The sequence below is a fragment of the Oratosquilla oratoria genome, chromosome 16 (assembly GCF_046742065.1).
Source record: "Oratosquilla oratoria isolate Oo_2021 chromosome 16, ASM4674206v1, whole genome shotgun sequence".
Lineage (NCBI taxonomy): Eukaryota > Metazoa > Arthropoda > Malacostraca > Stomatopoda > Squillidae > Oratosquilla > Oratosquilla oratoria.
In genome coordinates, this window is record NC_134792.1 from 9473838 (window position 1) to 9489774 (window position 15937).

The 15937-nt window shown below is 41.6% G+C and overlaps 2 protein-coding genes across 2 annotated transcripts; one reads left to right on the forward strand and one right to left on the reverse strand.

The window, feature by feature from the left end:
• Positions 1-6188: 6188 nt before the first annotated feature.
• Positions 6189-11867, reverse strand: LOC143033544 (uncharacterized). Its single transcript, XM_076199036.1, has 8 exons — positions 11827-11867; positions 11426-11595; positions 10685-10758; positions 10287-10355; positions 8287-8548; positions 7759-8139; positions 7377-7589; positions 6189-7069 (listed from the first exon to the last, which is right to left on the reverse strand). The coding sequence occupies exons 1-8, from the start codon at positions 11865-11867 to the stop codon at positions 6189-6191; spliced, it is 2091 nt and encodes a 696-aa protein (XP_076055151.1).
• Positions 11868-13957: 2090 nt separating this feature from the next.
• Positions 13958-14763, forward strand: LOC143033727 (THAP domain-containing protein 2-like). Its single transcript, XM_076199211.1, has 2 exons — positions 13958-14412; positions 14591-14763. The coding sequence occupies exons 1-2, from the start codon at positions 14136-14138 to the stop codon at positions 14680-14682; spliced, it is 369 nt and encodes a 122-aa protein (XP_076055326.1). The 5' UTR covers positions 13958-14135; the 3' UTR covers positions 14683-14763.
• The last annotated feature ends 1174 nt before the right edge of the window (positions 14764-15937 follow it).

The following is a 15937-nucleotide window of genomic DNA, read 5'->3' on the forward strand; positions in this document are numbered from 1 at the left end:
CGAATTTGGTAGGTGGCCTTGGGATATTGTGGAGGACCAGGTAGCTAGCTAATCACGTAGGGGCTGCCGGGGTTGTAAGAGCAGGGTGATCTGTCAGTTAGGCGGGTGGCCCTGAGTCGATGCGAATCTACTGTCTGGATTTGTTTGTAGCTCAGTTGATCCGACACCACTGCGGGTTCCTTTTCTAGGAGGAGTTGGGGAGAGGGGCTTGCATACACAGCGGGTGTCTTTTTTTTTTTTTTAATAGTAATAGTCTTGGTTGCACAAGGGAAAATAAAATCGCGCACAGTCGATTACACACACCAGGATTCAAAAATGTTCGTAGTGGTGCAGTTGATTGTGACAGCTCGCTGAATTCTGCTGAAGTGGCTGAACTGAAGGAACTGGTGCTGGCTGAGCGAAAGATTTTGTTTCTTTTTGGCGTTATGTCCACACTATGCATTCGAGTGAACAATAACTAAACCAGTACTCGATCTCGGCACCTTTGTATGGGGAAGAGTACACAAAGTCACTCGTTCCTTCAACACCCAATCACTCGAGTGGTCTCGTAGTGTTCTGCGTGTTGTCCCCTAAGCAGTATTATACGTAGTCACTTTAGGTTCACTCTCACTGAGTACTGGAATTCACTTTATAAATGTTAATTATTTCGGAGGTGGGTGGCGTACAGTATCCAAGTGCCTAGAAGAACAAGTGGATAAAAACAGACGTTGGTTCTTCCTTTTCTTGCTGGCTATGAGGGAAGTTTCCAACCGGCGGTAGGCCTTCTTTACCCCATCTTGTTGTTGAGAAAGGCGAAGTGGCGAAGAGAGTTCCATCGTGGGTGTAATTCACAACAAAGTTATGTCGTAGCACATTTGTAAAATAATACTGATGACCCACTTTCGGAGAAGAATAAGCGAAAGTATGAAGATCTGTATATTTCGATCACTAACTGTGATCCTCTTCAGCAGATGTGATTTACAGGGTAGAGAGCAATGTGTATCTATACAGAAGTAGTGAAGTAAGCAGGAAGGGACGGGGGCTCAGGTCACGTGTCCGGCGTTGCATGGACCTTGGTGGCTTTTATCCACTGCTAATGTAGGAGGTAATATTTTATTTATTTTTACGGTCTTCCAAAATTGCACAAAGACGGCATTCCTTTCAGACCCATCATATCAAATAGGAATTCTTGTACACGTAAGACCTCAAAACGGCTCACACAAATACTATCACCGTATGTAGGTTGTTTCTCAGAGTCTCACATAAAACACTCAGAAGACTTTATAAGTAAGATCAAAAGTCACAACCTACCAAGGAGCAGAAAATTACTAAGTCTAGATGTAGTTTCGTTATTCACACAGATTGATGTAACGGTAGTTCTAGAGTTTTTGGAGGGAAAATTACAACCATACCAAAACCAGCTACCTCTGCCACTGGAAAAATAATAAGCTTACCAAAACTTTGCGTCAACACTAATGTTTTTTTCATTCAAAGATCTTTATTTTAAACAGAAATTCGGATGTTCCATGGGCTCTAATCTCTCGCCAGTTCTAGCCAATTTATATATGGAATATTTTGAATCAGTGCTACTACCGGGAATTAAACCACCCGCAATGTGAAATATGGGCAGGAAAATTCCGCCGTATTTCAGCATGTCGCCAACAAAAACCATCGGTTAAACTGGGACGATGCTGAAATAATTTACAAATCTAAATGCAGTTTCAGAAGAAAAATGGTAGAATCCTCTTTGATATATATTTTTTTTCCAAAACCATAATATTTCTTATGGTCAATGGTCACCAGATTGTATATCTTCATTTGCAATGAATAAAATGTTACCTTCTACATTAGCAGTGGATAAAAGCCACCAAGGTCCACGCAACGCCGGACACGTGTCCTGAGCCCCCTTCCCTTCCTGCTTACCTCACTACTTCTGTATAAATACACATTACTCTCTACCCTGTAATTCACATGTGCTGAAGAGGATCACAGTTAGTGATCGAAATATACAGATCTTCATACTTTCGCTTATTCTTCTCCGAAAGTGGGACATCAGTATTATTTTACAAATGTGCTACGACATAACTTTGTTACTTTGTTGTGATATATATATATATATATATATATATATATATATATATATATATATATATATATATATATATGTATATATGTTTATATATACATATATATTACTTACTTCTGCTCCCAGGTAGGCTTACAGCCTGTCAGTCGGGCCAGCACACTTCTCCAGATTGTCCTCTCAAAGCTTCCCTCTTCTCTCAAATCCTCTATTTTTCCTAATCCATTTGCCTCTAGGATTTCTTGAACGCCATCTTTCCATCTTTTCTTCGGTCTATCTCTAGATCTGCTACCTTCTGGTCTCCAGTTCCATCTTTTCTTTGCAATTCTCTCTTCATCCATTCTCTCCACGTGCCCAAGCCACCTTAGTTGTGCCTTTTCTATTTTGCTTCTAGTTGATTTTACTCCAATCATTTCTCTTATTTCATCATTTCTAATTCGATCTCTTTTGGTTTTATTTACTATTGCTCTCAACGTTTTCATTTCTGCCGACTGAATTCTGCTCCAGTCTCTTGATGTTAATGTCCAGCTTTCAGCAGCATACATTAAAATTGGCACCAAAACTGATTCAAAAATATTTTTCTTTGCCTCCGTAGGTACATTTACATCTTTTAGGATAGGGTACAAGGCACAGACACCTCTACTGTACTTTGATATTCTTTCAGTTATCTCTTCCCTATTCTTGCATCCATCTTTTGTAAATACGCTTCCTAGATACTTAACACAATGTGCTTCTTTAACATTTTCATTTTCAATCATTATTTCTGCAATGTCATAATATTCTTTTGTGATGGTTAGTATTTCAGTCTTCTGAATATTAATGCTTAGTCCTGCCTCATTAAAGCATCTTTTCCAACAATTTTGAGCTCTTTCTAACTGTAATCTGTCGTTACTCCAGCAGGCAATGTCATCTGCATACACTAGAATATCTCCATCCCCATATATATGTGTGTGTGTGTGTGTGTGTGTGTGTGTGTGTGTGTGTGTGTGTGTGTGTGTGTGTGTGTGTGTGTGTGTGTGTGTGTGTGTGTGTGTGTGTGTGTGTGTGTGTAGACTTGTTTGTTGTCTACATTGGGTTTGGAGGCGTTGAGACTAGGGTTGCCAACTCTGTTAAGCTACAATAAAGGACACAAAAACTTTATTGATATTTATCTAAGTGGCTATAGATCATAATAGATGCCAATATTAAATGCAGATGAAAATACAAAAAACAAGAATGAGAAGGCATTTATTTTACCTTGATCAAAGAATTTTAATCTTTAAAACTATATTTGCCTTAGCTTTTTGCTGCCTTCAGAATTTTTTTATCATCTTTGATGTTTTAGCGAATTCCAAGCAACAATCTTTTATGTTAAAATATGTGAGTTCATTCTTAATTCAACAGAGCATCAGTTCCTTTCATCTCTCCATTTAGATGACATTAAACTAAAAACTTTCTCATAATAAGATGATGGTCTGAATTGATAGTACAAAAGAAACTATTTTGAAAATATTGATACATTTAAAGTCCATAGATTTCAAAATAAAATACCGCTATCTGCTTTTTGTTTTTGAGTTTACGGAGAGTTCAGAGCTTTTGATAATGTCGAAGTTTCTTTGAATTAATACTACTTCATCAAAAAGTTCATCCATCTTTAATTTAAGTTTTCCTTCTAACTTCAAATATTCTACTACTTCTACAAATTTATGAAACTTTGGGAATGAATGGCCTAAGAAACTTAGGTTTGATAATTATCCGAATGTTGAATTTTCATCTAAATCTATTCTATTTTTCCAAATATCTGATAATAATATGAAATGTTGGCACTACTATTACAAGTTTTCTCGCATAAATTTCATTGTTCTTCTGGTATTTATAACAAATTACGGCTCGATTTTGTGAAGGGCTTCATCACTACCTTGTATAATGCACCATATTTGTTTTGGTTCTTCGTGAGTTCAGTTGATAGACGGAGGTATTGCCTTTCCAAACGTCCAACGGCACCTCCTTTCTTCCTCTATTTATTTATTTGTTTATTTATTTATTTATTTATTTATTTATTTATTTATTTATTTATTTATTTATTTATTTATTTATTTATTTATTTTTTTTTTTTTTTTGTGGTGATTCTCAGATTTAGGAACATCGTTTATGATTTTCTGGTTTTCCCTAAATGAACGCATTTTTTTAATGGAGAATTGAATTATACATAAAATGAGGCTATGCGGTATGCGGTCTGCTGTCTGCTGCTCTGTGCTTCTGGTATTGTGCGGACTAGAGTTGACAAAGTCTGCACCCTTACAAGATATAAACATATTTGTAATCACGTCTTGAGAGCAGGAAATTGAACTACTAGTCAAAACGATTTCAAAATAAAGGACAAACAGTGTAATTTCAAATGTCAATAAAGGACAAGGACAAATAGAGCTGAATAAAGGACTGTCCTTTGAAATAAAGGACGGTTGGCAACCCTAGTTGAGACAGACGAAGATGTGGTTTGTTCTCTTTAATCTCTCCGTGACTAGGCAGATCTACATCTCAAATCAGTACACGAGGAAAACACTGGCGGTTGCCAATGGTACAATTTTTACATACAATATTCAAATGGTGGCTGTTGTCAAATTATAATGTTATGTACAATGTATTCTCTACTATCTACTGCTTCATTGATTTCTACAATGTACAATACACGAACTGAGTATGGACACTCAGTAGTCATACATAGTTTTTTTATATACAAGCAATGGTGAACATAGCAATAATAATATTGGTCGCATGACGACTCGCACTTGGCAATGGAGAGCGCAGGTGTCCTTTCGCGCTCAGTCCATCTGGCCGCAGGTAAGGTCCGACACAATAGGGGGTCCCGCGGAAGTTTCTGGAGAGGTCGTGATCTGACGTGCTATAGCTAAAATGCGTGCGCCTGCGCGTGTGCACACTGGACATCTAAGAGACTGAATATTTCACTCAATCATCTTGCAACAGATGCTCGGCTCAGCTACCATTCATTGACCACAGTGAGGTTAATGTTCAAAGAAGATTAGAAATAATACAAGAATTTTTGACATAAAGATAAATACATATAGTGTTTGAGCAATGGTGGTATCGGGAAATACTAATGATTAAAATAAAACTTACTTAAATTTAAGCACATGTGAAAATAGATACCATCTCCGTTTACCTAGGCAAAATGCAATAATGTTGTTGTTCGCCCTTCGAAATCGAAGATGGCCATGACATTGCCTTTTATTTTTGTTTTTCTTTTCTTCGTTTTATTTATTTATTTATTCATTCTATTTAGCTATCTATTTATTTATTTATTTATCAATTTATTTATTTACTTATTTAATTTTTCTTCTTTTTTTAAGGAAGGATGCGTCCGAAGGTGGCTGACCAGATCTATCTGGGCGAGAAAACCCCTCCAACATGTAGGGCAAAAGGGGGCATGAGCCATGGTGTTTGTGCCGGATGTCCTGGCCTTTCTTGCCTGACGCTTCTGCTCGGCCTGATGGAGGCGCTACTGTTCCGCTGTGCAGGCCCATGCAGCGACAGCGCTGCGCCAGGAGGGGTGATCAACAGGGAGCGACTCCCAGGTTTCCGTGCTGATGCTGAAATCCTTGAGTGTGTCCTTCAGACCGTCCTTAGAGCTTTTTTTCTCCCCATCCACTTTTCGCTTTCCATGGGAAAGTTCGCCATAGAGAAACTTCTTTGGGATGCGGTTGTCTGGCATTCGGGAGGCGTGTCCTGTCCACCTTAACTGAGCCTTGCACATGGTGGTGATGACGCTAGGGATGTCTTCTTTCTCCATGACCTCCGTGTCGGGGATTTTGTCCTGCCAGCGGATGTGTAGGAGGTTGTGGAGGCATCTGAGATGGAAGTGGTTGATCTGCCTTTCATGCCTTCGGTATGCTGTCCAGGTTTCGCAGCCATAAAGAAGGGTGGTGATGACGACTGCTCGATAGACTTTTAGCTTTGTCTCGAGACTGATTCCACGCCTCTCCCAGACATTCTTCCTCAGTCTCCCAAAGGCGCTGCTTGCTTTGGAGATTCTATTATTGATCTCCGCATCAATGGCATTGCGAGAGAGGGTACTGCCCAGGTATGTAAAGGTATCAACCGCCTGGAGAGTCTGTCCGTTCACCTGGATCTATGGCTCCTGGTACTGTTTCCCTGGTGCTGGCTGGTACATCAGCTCTGTCTTCTTGGTGCTGATGGTAAGACTGAAATTGTCACAGGCTGAGGAAAACATGTCCATATGTTGTTGCATCTCCTGCTCATCAATGGCATTAAGTGCGCAGTCGTCGGCAAACAGGAAGTCTCTAACAACAGTTTTCTTCACTTTCGTGATGGCTTGCAGCCTTCTTAGGTCGAACAGTTTTCCGTCATATCTGTATCTGATACTGATGCCGGACTCGCAGTTTCTAAAGGCGTCAGACAGCATTGCCGAAAACATCATGCTGAACAAAGTCGGGGCCAGGACACAACCCTGTTTGACTCCGTTGGTAACTGGGAAGGCTTCAGATGGCTCGCCGTCGTCCAGAACCCTGGTTGTCATTCTATCGTGAAACTGACGGACGATTGCTATGAACTTGCGGGGGCAGCCAAATTTTGCCATGATGTCCCAGAGCCCTGCTCGGCTGACCGTGTCGAAGGCCTTGGTCAAGTCAACAAAGGCTGTGTAGAGGTCTCGATATTGCTCGATGCATTTATCCTGGAGTTGACGGGCAGCAAAGATCATGTCGATGGTCCCTCGACCTGCACGGAAGCCGCACTGACTTTCAGGGAGGAGACCAGAGTTCTCCAGGTGTTCCAACAAGCTGTTGAGAAGGAAACGGGCCAGGATCTTGCCTGCTATGGATAGGAGGGAGATTCCTCGATGGTTGTCGCAGGATTGGCGATTTCCTTTGCGCTTGTAGATGTGGACAATTGTGGCATCTCTGAACTCTTGTGGGATATGCTCCTTGTTCCACATGGACTGGTACAGGCTGGTGAGCTGGCTGACAATGACTGGTTCGCCTGACTTATAGACTTCCGCAGGTATAGCATCAGAGCTTTACCAGTGGACATTTGCTTAATCGCTTGGCGTACCTCGTCTTCTGAGAGAGGGCCATCAAGGTCGTTGTTTGTAGGCACCTGGGGGAGTCGTGCAATGGCTTCATCGTTGATTTGAGCTGGCTGGTTGAACACGTTGTTAAAGTGTTCTGCCCATTTCTCCAGAATTAACTTCTTCTCTGTCAGCAAGGTACTGCCATCAGCACTGAGGAGGGGGGACGATCCAGAAGACTGAGGTCCATAGACAGCTTTCAAAACGTCATAGAATATTTTTGTGCCATGCCTGTCGGCGTAACCTTGGATCTCAGCCAGGAATCTTGCATGTCACGTAGTTCTGTTTGCACTTTACTGCGTATTTTGGTAAACGCTGCTTTCTTCGCCGTATAGAAGGGGTCATTCTGGTGGGCCCAAAGCAGGCGATGCTTCTCTTCAAGCAGCTTTTGTATTTCTGCATTATTTTCGTCGAACCAGTCTTGATGATTTCTGGTGGCGGGGCCTAAGGATTCGAAGGCAGCAGAGTGAACTGTGTCCCTGAAGGATACCCACTGATCCTCGATGTTGGACTGGTTGATTTAAAAATTGGATAATTTGTTTTGCATGAGTGTCTGGAAGCAATGTTCCTTCTCTGTGTTCTTAAGGGCTGTGACGTTCAGTTTCTTCATGACTTTTTGGCCCTGTGGTCTTCTCTTGGGCTGAATGTGAAAGTTCATCTTTGAGATTATCAGGCGGTGGTCCGTCCAGCATTCGGCGCCACACATGGCCTTGGTCACTCTCATATCCCGCATGTCCTTTGCCCTCACGATGACAGCCAATAAGATGCCAATGCTTAGAGCGTGGGTGCATCAAGGATGTCTTGTTCCGGGTTGGTAAGCAAAACATGGTGTTGGTGATGGCTAGGTCATGAGCAGCACATGTTCTGAGAAGGAGGTGCCCATTGCTATTGCATTTTCCGATGCCATGTTTACCGAGGATGCTGTGCCAGGCATGGTGATCGGCCCCAACACGAGCGTTGAAATCTCCAAGGATGATGAGCTTTTCGGACTTGACTGATGTGATGAGGGAGTCCAGTTCCTAAAAGAACTTATCCTTGATCTCGTCTTGGTTCGTCATAGTCGGAGCGTAGGCATTGACAATGGTTGTCTTGGCCTTCTTTCCGAGCGGTATCTGCATTGTCATCAGCCGGTCGTTAATACCCTCGGGGATGTTTGGTAAATTCCGTACATGGATGGATTTGATTGCGAAGTCAACACCCGCTTCACGTCTTTCTTCACTGCTGCGCCCACTCCAGAAAAAGGTGTAACCACCACCGGCTTCTGTCAGCTGGCCCTTGTCTGCAAAGCGTGTTTCACTGAGAGCAGCTATGTCGACACCGTAGAGAGGTAGTTCTCTGGCCACAAAAGCAGTTCTTCTCTCCGGTCTGTCTGCTTTGGTGTTGTCGAGCAGAGTTCTCACGTTCTAAGATGCAAAAGTGAACACCTTTGGTTTCTTTTTCTTGATGTTTCGACCACTAGAAGGGATCCCCGCCAGCCGCGGTAAACTGGCCAGGGTCGGGGAATGGCAGGGGATTTTAATTCAGAGTTACATTCTCCTATCCTGAATGCTGGCTAAGCTTATGGCCGGACAGGACACGGGCCGTACAACTGCTGAGGAGAACCAGGACATCCAGTAGGGACGTAGTCCTTAGTCAAAGGGCCCTTGCTGGGGGAAGGTGCTATCTCTCTCAACAGCTGCGGTTACAGTTAAGCTGTGGATCAACTGTGAAGGTTATAGCGTGGGAGAGGAATAGGAGGAAGCTGTGGGTAGGATTGGTGATGGTCCTCTATTCTAGGGGTAGTATGGCTGTTACGTTTGGAATGCAGGTCCACGGCTGTGAGTAAAGTAGAAGAGTTAGAATCCTGGGGAGGGGTTGGAGTGGTTGAGCACTGGTAACTATTGTATGAAGGTGGTAGATCAATTTGTACTAGCAGCTGGTGCATCCTCGTTTGGTGAAGCGGAGTGAATTTGAATGGAGTGGGTACAAGCAACTGACGAGGGATCATGGTCTGCATGTGCCTACTCGGCCACGTATGATTTGCTTTATGGGGAGTTGTTCATGACAATGCAGGGAGGAAATGGTTTACATAATTGACACCATTTTAAACAGGGTAAATGACTATGTTATATTAATTCATTGATATTAAACCTATGGTGATATCAGCAGGAAAGTGAACGTCAGCTACGTAGGTGGTAACTGGAATAGATCGACAATCATCTTTGAAGCCAATATCTAGGGAGAATTTGCCGACGATCGGGAATGGTACATCATCTACATTACAAAGGTTGATGTCGGGGGTTCCAAAATGGTGACAAGTTTTGATTTGGTGCGGAATTTATGGTGTTCTGTTGCTACCAACACTTTCAGTTCCCTTCTGTGATATTGTATTTCTTCATTCACTTTCAACTTCACTTCCTTTTCATCATTGTATAATTGTAAGTCTTTCATCTGTAGGCCCCATGCCTCTTTCGCCCTACTTAGTCAAGTTCCATTACTCAGTAAACGAAGGGGAATTAAAATGAACTTAAAATTTTGTTCATTTTCTTCACTAATTCTGCTACAACGTTATTGTCTTAGGTACACCAGAAGATTCCCAACTGGGATCCTTTTACACCCACCAAGCCAAGTCTACTTCGACGTCACTATTTAATTCATCCAATAACTTTGACCGTTACGAATAAGTGCCACCCTTTAAGGGCGTGATTTTACCTCCGTGCACCAATAATTTCTCTCCTCCTCCACCCTTTTCTCCAATCAGAAAGTCTGTTATACTATCTCAAGCAATACTGCTTACGCAAGCAATCTTGTCACGAAGCGAAATGGCTTTACCGTTAAAATCTGCAACATCAGCACCTATATCGATACCCTAGCTTGTGTTTACAAACATTAGGCGGTGAGTGAGAATATGCAACTATGCAACTCCGTAGCGGCCATTGTTTTCAAAACATCTAAGTCGTAAAATGAATTTTTCGCCACCTACCCCTCTATCTACGTACTTGTCTACTTTAATCTACCAGCTTTTTACATATGGAAACTCTGAATTAACATTACATTGACTAGGGAACCCGTGTCGATAAAGATTGTCACTTTGGTGTTGCTAGACGTAGTATTGAATGTTAAGGAATGGGAAGACGTGTTTGGGATATCCAGGGTATGTACAGGTAGAGTTGATGAGTTAATTTCCTGGTACGGAGTGACTGCCCTTGATGTGCACTGAATCTTGGTGTTCTGTAGTCATAAAGGAGATGTGTTAGCGTGATCTGGGGAGTTCGATCTGTGTTGCATCCATGCTAACAGCACACGGCACGATCACTTGTGTGGAAACATGTACTGTGATAATCGCAGTGTCGGTTTGATTGTGAAGGGTGTCTGCGGTAACACGTGTTTGCAAGGCGTCCTTTTTTGTGGCAGTATATATAAACCAGTTGTGTTCTTGATGGAGAACGTTGGCGTGAGCGATGTCGAGTGCGAGATGTATGTCTTCATATCGTGTTGTGTATGTGGGAGGAGGGGGGCCATTTGACCCAGGCTATTGTGTATGTGGGTGCAGTAGGTACTGAATGGTTCTGGATCTGGGTGTTAGCTTTGTCCGTATCAGAGGATTTCCTCGAGAATTCGCCTTGTATGATACCTGGTGTGAATGGAACAGTACCAGCTTTCTGGAGTGTGTCTAGGTGTAAGTCGGATAGTATTCGAAAATGTGCCATGAGTGCGACTACGTGTTTCAATGAAATCTTGTAGTCTAAGACCCAGTCTGAGTTTGTAAGTTCTAGCCAAAGAGTATAGGGGGAAAGTTATCCAAGTGGTTCAAATGATGCAAAGGACTTCTTAAAGTGCTCTGCGAAACCATAAGACTTAATTTCCTCAAATAGATCAAACTGAATGACGTCACCAGCTAATGTTAGAATTTATATTTTACCTTTGTCGTCTGTGACGTTCCTTCGTGCTATCAGAGATGAAATTGTGTACAGGAATGTTCTTGCCGTTAAAGAGAGGTAATGTTGTCTCACCCTTGACTACGGTGATAAGATTTTATTGTTGTCATTGTGTTTTGATTAGCAGGTGTATTGTCAGAAGATTTGTTAGCAGAAGGAGGGGACATGTCTGGTGTAATGGAAGTGAGCGTATACCGGCTACATGTATAGGGTTGGTATGTCGAGTCAGAAAGATGTTTAGACACGTTCATGGACTAAACTTATAAAAAAAAAAAAAAAAAAAAAAAAAAAAAAAAAAAAAAAAAAAAAAAAAGACCGTAATGCCTCCTAGGTGATATTGAGAACAGAAGAATATCTACTTACCCAGGATGATGTAGGAGTTTGTTTCTATGAATGAGGATGCAGTGCGACGATTCGGTGGGAAGATGCACTGCTGTAAACAAGGGGAGGAGTTAGTACGGTGTATTGTCACGTCCTTAGCGTGAATAGAATCCTGTGGTTGTGCTGCGTCATGCCCTTGTATGGATAGTCTCCTGTTTGTATTTTTAGGCACGAATTGCGTGAATATGAGGTGTAGTATATGTTATAATTTGTATTATATTTCATAAAACGTCAGTCACATGTAACCCATTGAGCAATACCCGTCTGTTGGGGCGCGCCTCATTACGTTCTGTCATATCGCCAAGCTCAGGAGAAATGTCACATAATTTGGCGGGAAAGATTATTCTGCTTTCCCATTGGTTGAGAGCGTTTAAGCTACCTACTTTGCATATGTTTTGGCATACCGGGAAACGTAAGCACCCATTGCCGGGGTATAAAAGGCGAAGCAGAGAGCGATCCGAGAGAGAGAGACAGGGTCAATAGAAGAGAGTCAATAGAGAAGAGAAGCAGAGAGAAACAGAACGCAAAAAGAACAGATAAGTCAAGAAAAGAAGCAGATACCCAGGGCCCATCTGAATCCACGTAGAAATTATTCTACATTCGTCGATTACGACAACTCCGCTAAACAAATCCTTTGGACCACAACGATTTCCCATCTCCGCGCGAAGTACAAAGCCTTCGTGTTTTCCCGAATTTTTTCGGACCTCTCAAGACTACTGCTGGAGTAAGTGCGACTCGACACTCTCTCTGTTATTTCTCAACTACGAAACATTAACCAATATCTTACGTGTTTCCGACTACCAGAATATTCACCTACCGGAAGTTATCGTACATCAGCATCTCACCTCAAACAACCCATTTGTTCCCGAGACTGGAGAGTCGGCCTGGACGATGTTCCGTTGGTGCGAGTTCTAGCAACCAGGATCAAGACTCGTCTACATCATAATCAAGACTTCGTTTCGCCCATCTTTCCTTATGTGCTGCGTACAAGAGTACACCCAGCTACGCAACTTTGTAAATAATTATCTATCTATATATAATCCATGAAACATTTAATGCCATCTAATATAATTCTATGCCTATTTATCTTGTATGTGTTATGTTCATTCGTGTAAATAATATTTGAATTCTCTGTCGCGACTAGCCTGGCCCATAGGTGGGACGTGACAATATGAAGATGCAAACACAAAAAATATATCAAAGAAGAGGAGAGAAAAAACAAATATATGGATGACTTTGGAGTTGAAGTGGAGATTTGAAGGTCGCATTCGTGAGAAGACGTAGATCAGTATTTCTCAAAAATTTTCGTGAGCGACCCTATTTGGAAAATTTCAATACTTCGCGACCCAGAATAAAGTAAAGAGAAACAAAATGGACAGTGATATATACCCTTTACTTTGGAAAAAAAAATAATGTGTACAGTTTTTCTTTAACAAAACTAAATTAACAGAATCTATGGCACTGCATTTCCTTCGGAAACGTAAATTAATGGGGTTTGTGGTGCTGCTTCTCATGTACCAGTATTTCAAATCTTGGGGCCCTGCGACCCTTCAAAATTGATCTCGCGACCCATAGTTTGAGAACCACTGACGTAGACGATGATGCGTGGGCAGCGGGATGGAGGAGGAGGTTGTCGTCTAAAACGGTGGTGGAGTGAAGAAGGCGGGGGATATCCGACTCGTTGGAGTAATACTGGATGTCTCGTCGTGGATGCTGGACAATGCTGCTGAGGGGGATTGTCTTGTAGCTAATACTGGACGATACAGCGAAGAGGGATTGCCTCGTAGGCTACCAGAATGTTGGTAGGAATAATGTAGGGTTTTGTTGTTGTTTCGATTTTTCTGTGGATACCGGAATCTTGATGCTTCGTGTCCCTCGGAATGTTGGTGCTTCGTATTTCACCGCTTGTCATCAGAATGTAGATTTGTTTGTTGTCTACGGTACATTGGATTTGGAGGTGTTAAGACAAACGAAGTTGTGGTTTGTTCTTTCTGATATCCCCGTGACTAGACTGATTTACATTTCAAATCAGTACACGAAGAAAACACTGGCGGTTGCCAATGGTACAATTTTACATACATTATTCAAATGGTGTCTGTTGCCAAATTATAATGTTATGTACAATTCGTTCTGTACTACCTACTTTTTAATTTACTTCTACATTTACAGTACATGAACTGAGTATGGACACTAAGTATCCATACATAGGTTTTATATACAAGTAATGGTGAGGATAGTAATAATGATATCGGTCGAATAACGACTTGCTGTTGGCAATGGAGAACGTAGGTGTCTTTTCGTGCTTAGCCAAACTGACATAATAGGGGGTCACACGGGAGTTTCTGGAGAGGTGATCGGACGAGCTAAAATGTGTCCGGACCTGGAGAGCGACCAGAACCGCCGGCTGTCCGGCCGACGCCTTAACACCTGCGCAGAACGGACCTCGCGCCTTCTAGCCACTTCAGTACGGGCCTTAAATCTCGCGGGCAGCAGCCAATGCCAGCCGTATCAAGATCGAGAGAATACAAGGTCTACTCAACAACTGACCAATAATTAGGTCGTTTGCGCAGTGACGTCACTAGAAGTACCTGGCCGAGGGTTCGTAGAAATTCCGGCCTCAGTCCAGGTGTGGCTGGAGTCGTGAACGTGTCTCCGTTTTCTTTTATAATATTTATGCGTAACTAAAATAACTATGCCGTCCCATTGTGCAGTTTCCGGGTGCAGAAAAACACATGTGAAAGGGTCTGAAATAACTTACCATAGATTTCCAAAGGATGAATATGTGAGAAATAAGTGGATTACGTTTTGCAAACGAGCAGAAAGATTTAATCCGGCCAATTCTTACATATGCAGCCGGCACTTTGAAGCAAATGCATTCCAGCGACATTTGAAGTACGAGTTACTTGGCATTCCCATTCCTACATCCCAAAAGAAATTTAAACCTGGAGCAGTGCCAACACTCGACTATGGTGAGTACATCTCGCAAACCATTGCCATTAGGTCACGATTTTCCTTGTTATTAGCTGTATATTGTTTTATTATGCCATACCTTTCGTGCATTTTGTATTACCACAGGTGGCACATTAACTTATATAATTGAAATAAGGAAATGCGATGTCGGTATAGTAAGAAATCTATATTTTGCAGCATCACACGTCTCGACTGCAGGTGGAGAGCAGAATGTGATCTCTGATGCAAGTCAGCCAACTCTCACCAGGTCTTCCAATAGCAGAGGTTAGTATGCAAGATTTATAAGTGCAATGAAAAAATATGTAATTCAAAGTCAGTGACGAAAAGTAATCTCGTAATGCTAGGGGCTTTCCCTATATATACTATTGCAAAATTGTAAGCAGTTATTATTATTATCATTATTATTATTATTATTATTATTATTTTTTTTTTTTTTTTTTTTTTTTTTTTTTTTTTTTTTTTTTTTTTTTTTTTTTTTTTTTTTTTTTTTTTTTTTTTTTTTTTTTTTAGCATCCCACGTCTCGACTGCAGGTGGGGAGCAGATTGTGATCTCTGATGCAAGTCAGCCAACTCAAACCAGGTCTTCCAATAGCAGAGGTTAGTATGCAAGATTTACCTGTGCAATGAAAATATATGTGATTCAAAGTCAGTGACGTAAAGCAACCTCGTAATGCTAAGGGCTTTCCCTATATATACTATTGCAAAATTATAAGCAGTTTCTTTTTCCAGCATTCCACGTCTCGACTGCAGGTGAAGAGCTGATTGTGATCTCTGATGCAAGTCAGCCAACTCACACCAGGTCTTCCAATAGCAGAGGTTAGTATGCAAGATTTATCTGTGCAATGAAAAAATATGTGATTCAAAGTCAGTGACGTAGAGCAACCTCGTAATGCTAGGGCTTTCCCTATATATACTATTGCAATTTTTTTTTTTTTTCAGTATCCCACGTCTCGACTGCAGGTGGAGAGCAGATTGTGATCTCTGATGCAAGTCAGCCAACTCACACCAGGTCTTCCAATAGCAGAGGTTAGTATGCAAGATTTATCTGTGCAATGAAAAAATATGTGATTCAAAGTCAGTGACGAAAAGCAATCTCGTAATGCTAGGGGCTTTCCCTATACACACTATTGCAAAATTGTAAGCAGTTATTTTTTTGCAGCATCCCACGTCTCGACTGCAGGTGGAGAGCAGATTGTGATCTCTGAGCCATGGCTACCAATACACAACATTTTTTATGCTAAAGGTAAGCAGTACAATTCACCACATTTGTACAAGTGTTATTAGAATAATTTTCCCTTAATATAGTTAGTTATACTTTGCAAACAAATGTCCTCATTTTTTTCTTGAAGCTTCTGCAGATTCTAAGAAATGTCCTATACCTACTTACCTGCAACTCCTCATGCCCCACCTAAAATCTTTCCCTTCCCACTTTTCTCTCTCATCGCACCCTTCCCCCCTTTTCTTCATTACCAATAAAGGCTTACAATAGGAAATTAACTGTTAAAATCTTTTCAGAACACCCAG

What these genes read in the sequence shown, in the direction of transcription:
- LOC143033544 (XM_076199036.1), bottom strand. Translation starts at nt 11,867, where the DNA reads ATGGGTGCTTACGTTTCCCGGTATGCCAAAACATATGCAAA. An exon ending in CCCAGATCCAGAACCATTCA is followed by an intron (nt 10,356 to 10,684) that starts GTACCTACTGCA and finishes TTATGACTACAG; the next exon opens with AACACCAAGATTCAGTGCAC. An exon ending in ATCCAAGGTTACGCCGACAG is followed by an intron (nt 7,070 to 7,376) that starts GCATGGCACAAA and finishes TACCTGCGGAAG; the next exon opens with TCTATAAGTCAGGCGAACCA.
- LOC143033727 (XM_076199211.1), top strand. Translation starts at nt 14,136, where the DNA reads ATGCCGTCCCATTGTGCAGTTTCCGGGTGCAGAAAAACACATGTGAAA. An exon ending in AGTGCCAACACTCGACTATG is followed by an intron (nt 14,413 to 14,590) that starts GTGAGTACATCT and finishes TATATTTTGCAG; the next exon opens with CATCACACGTCTCGACTGCA.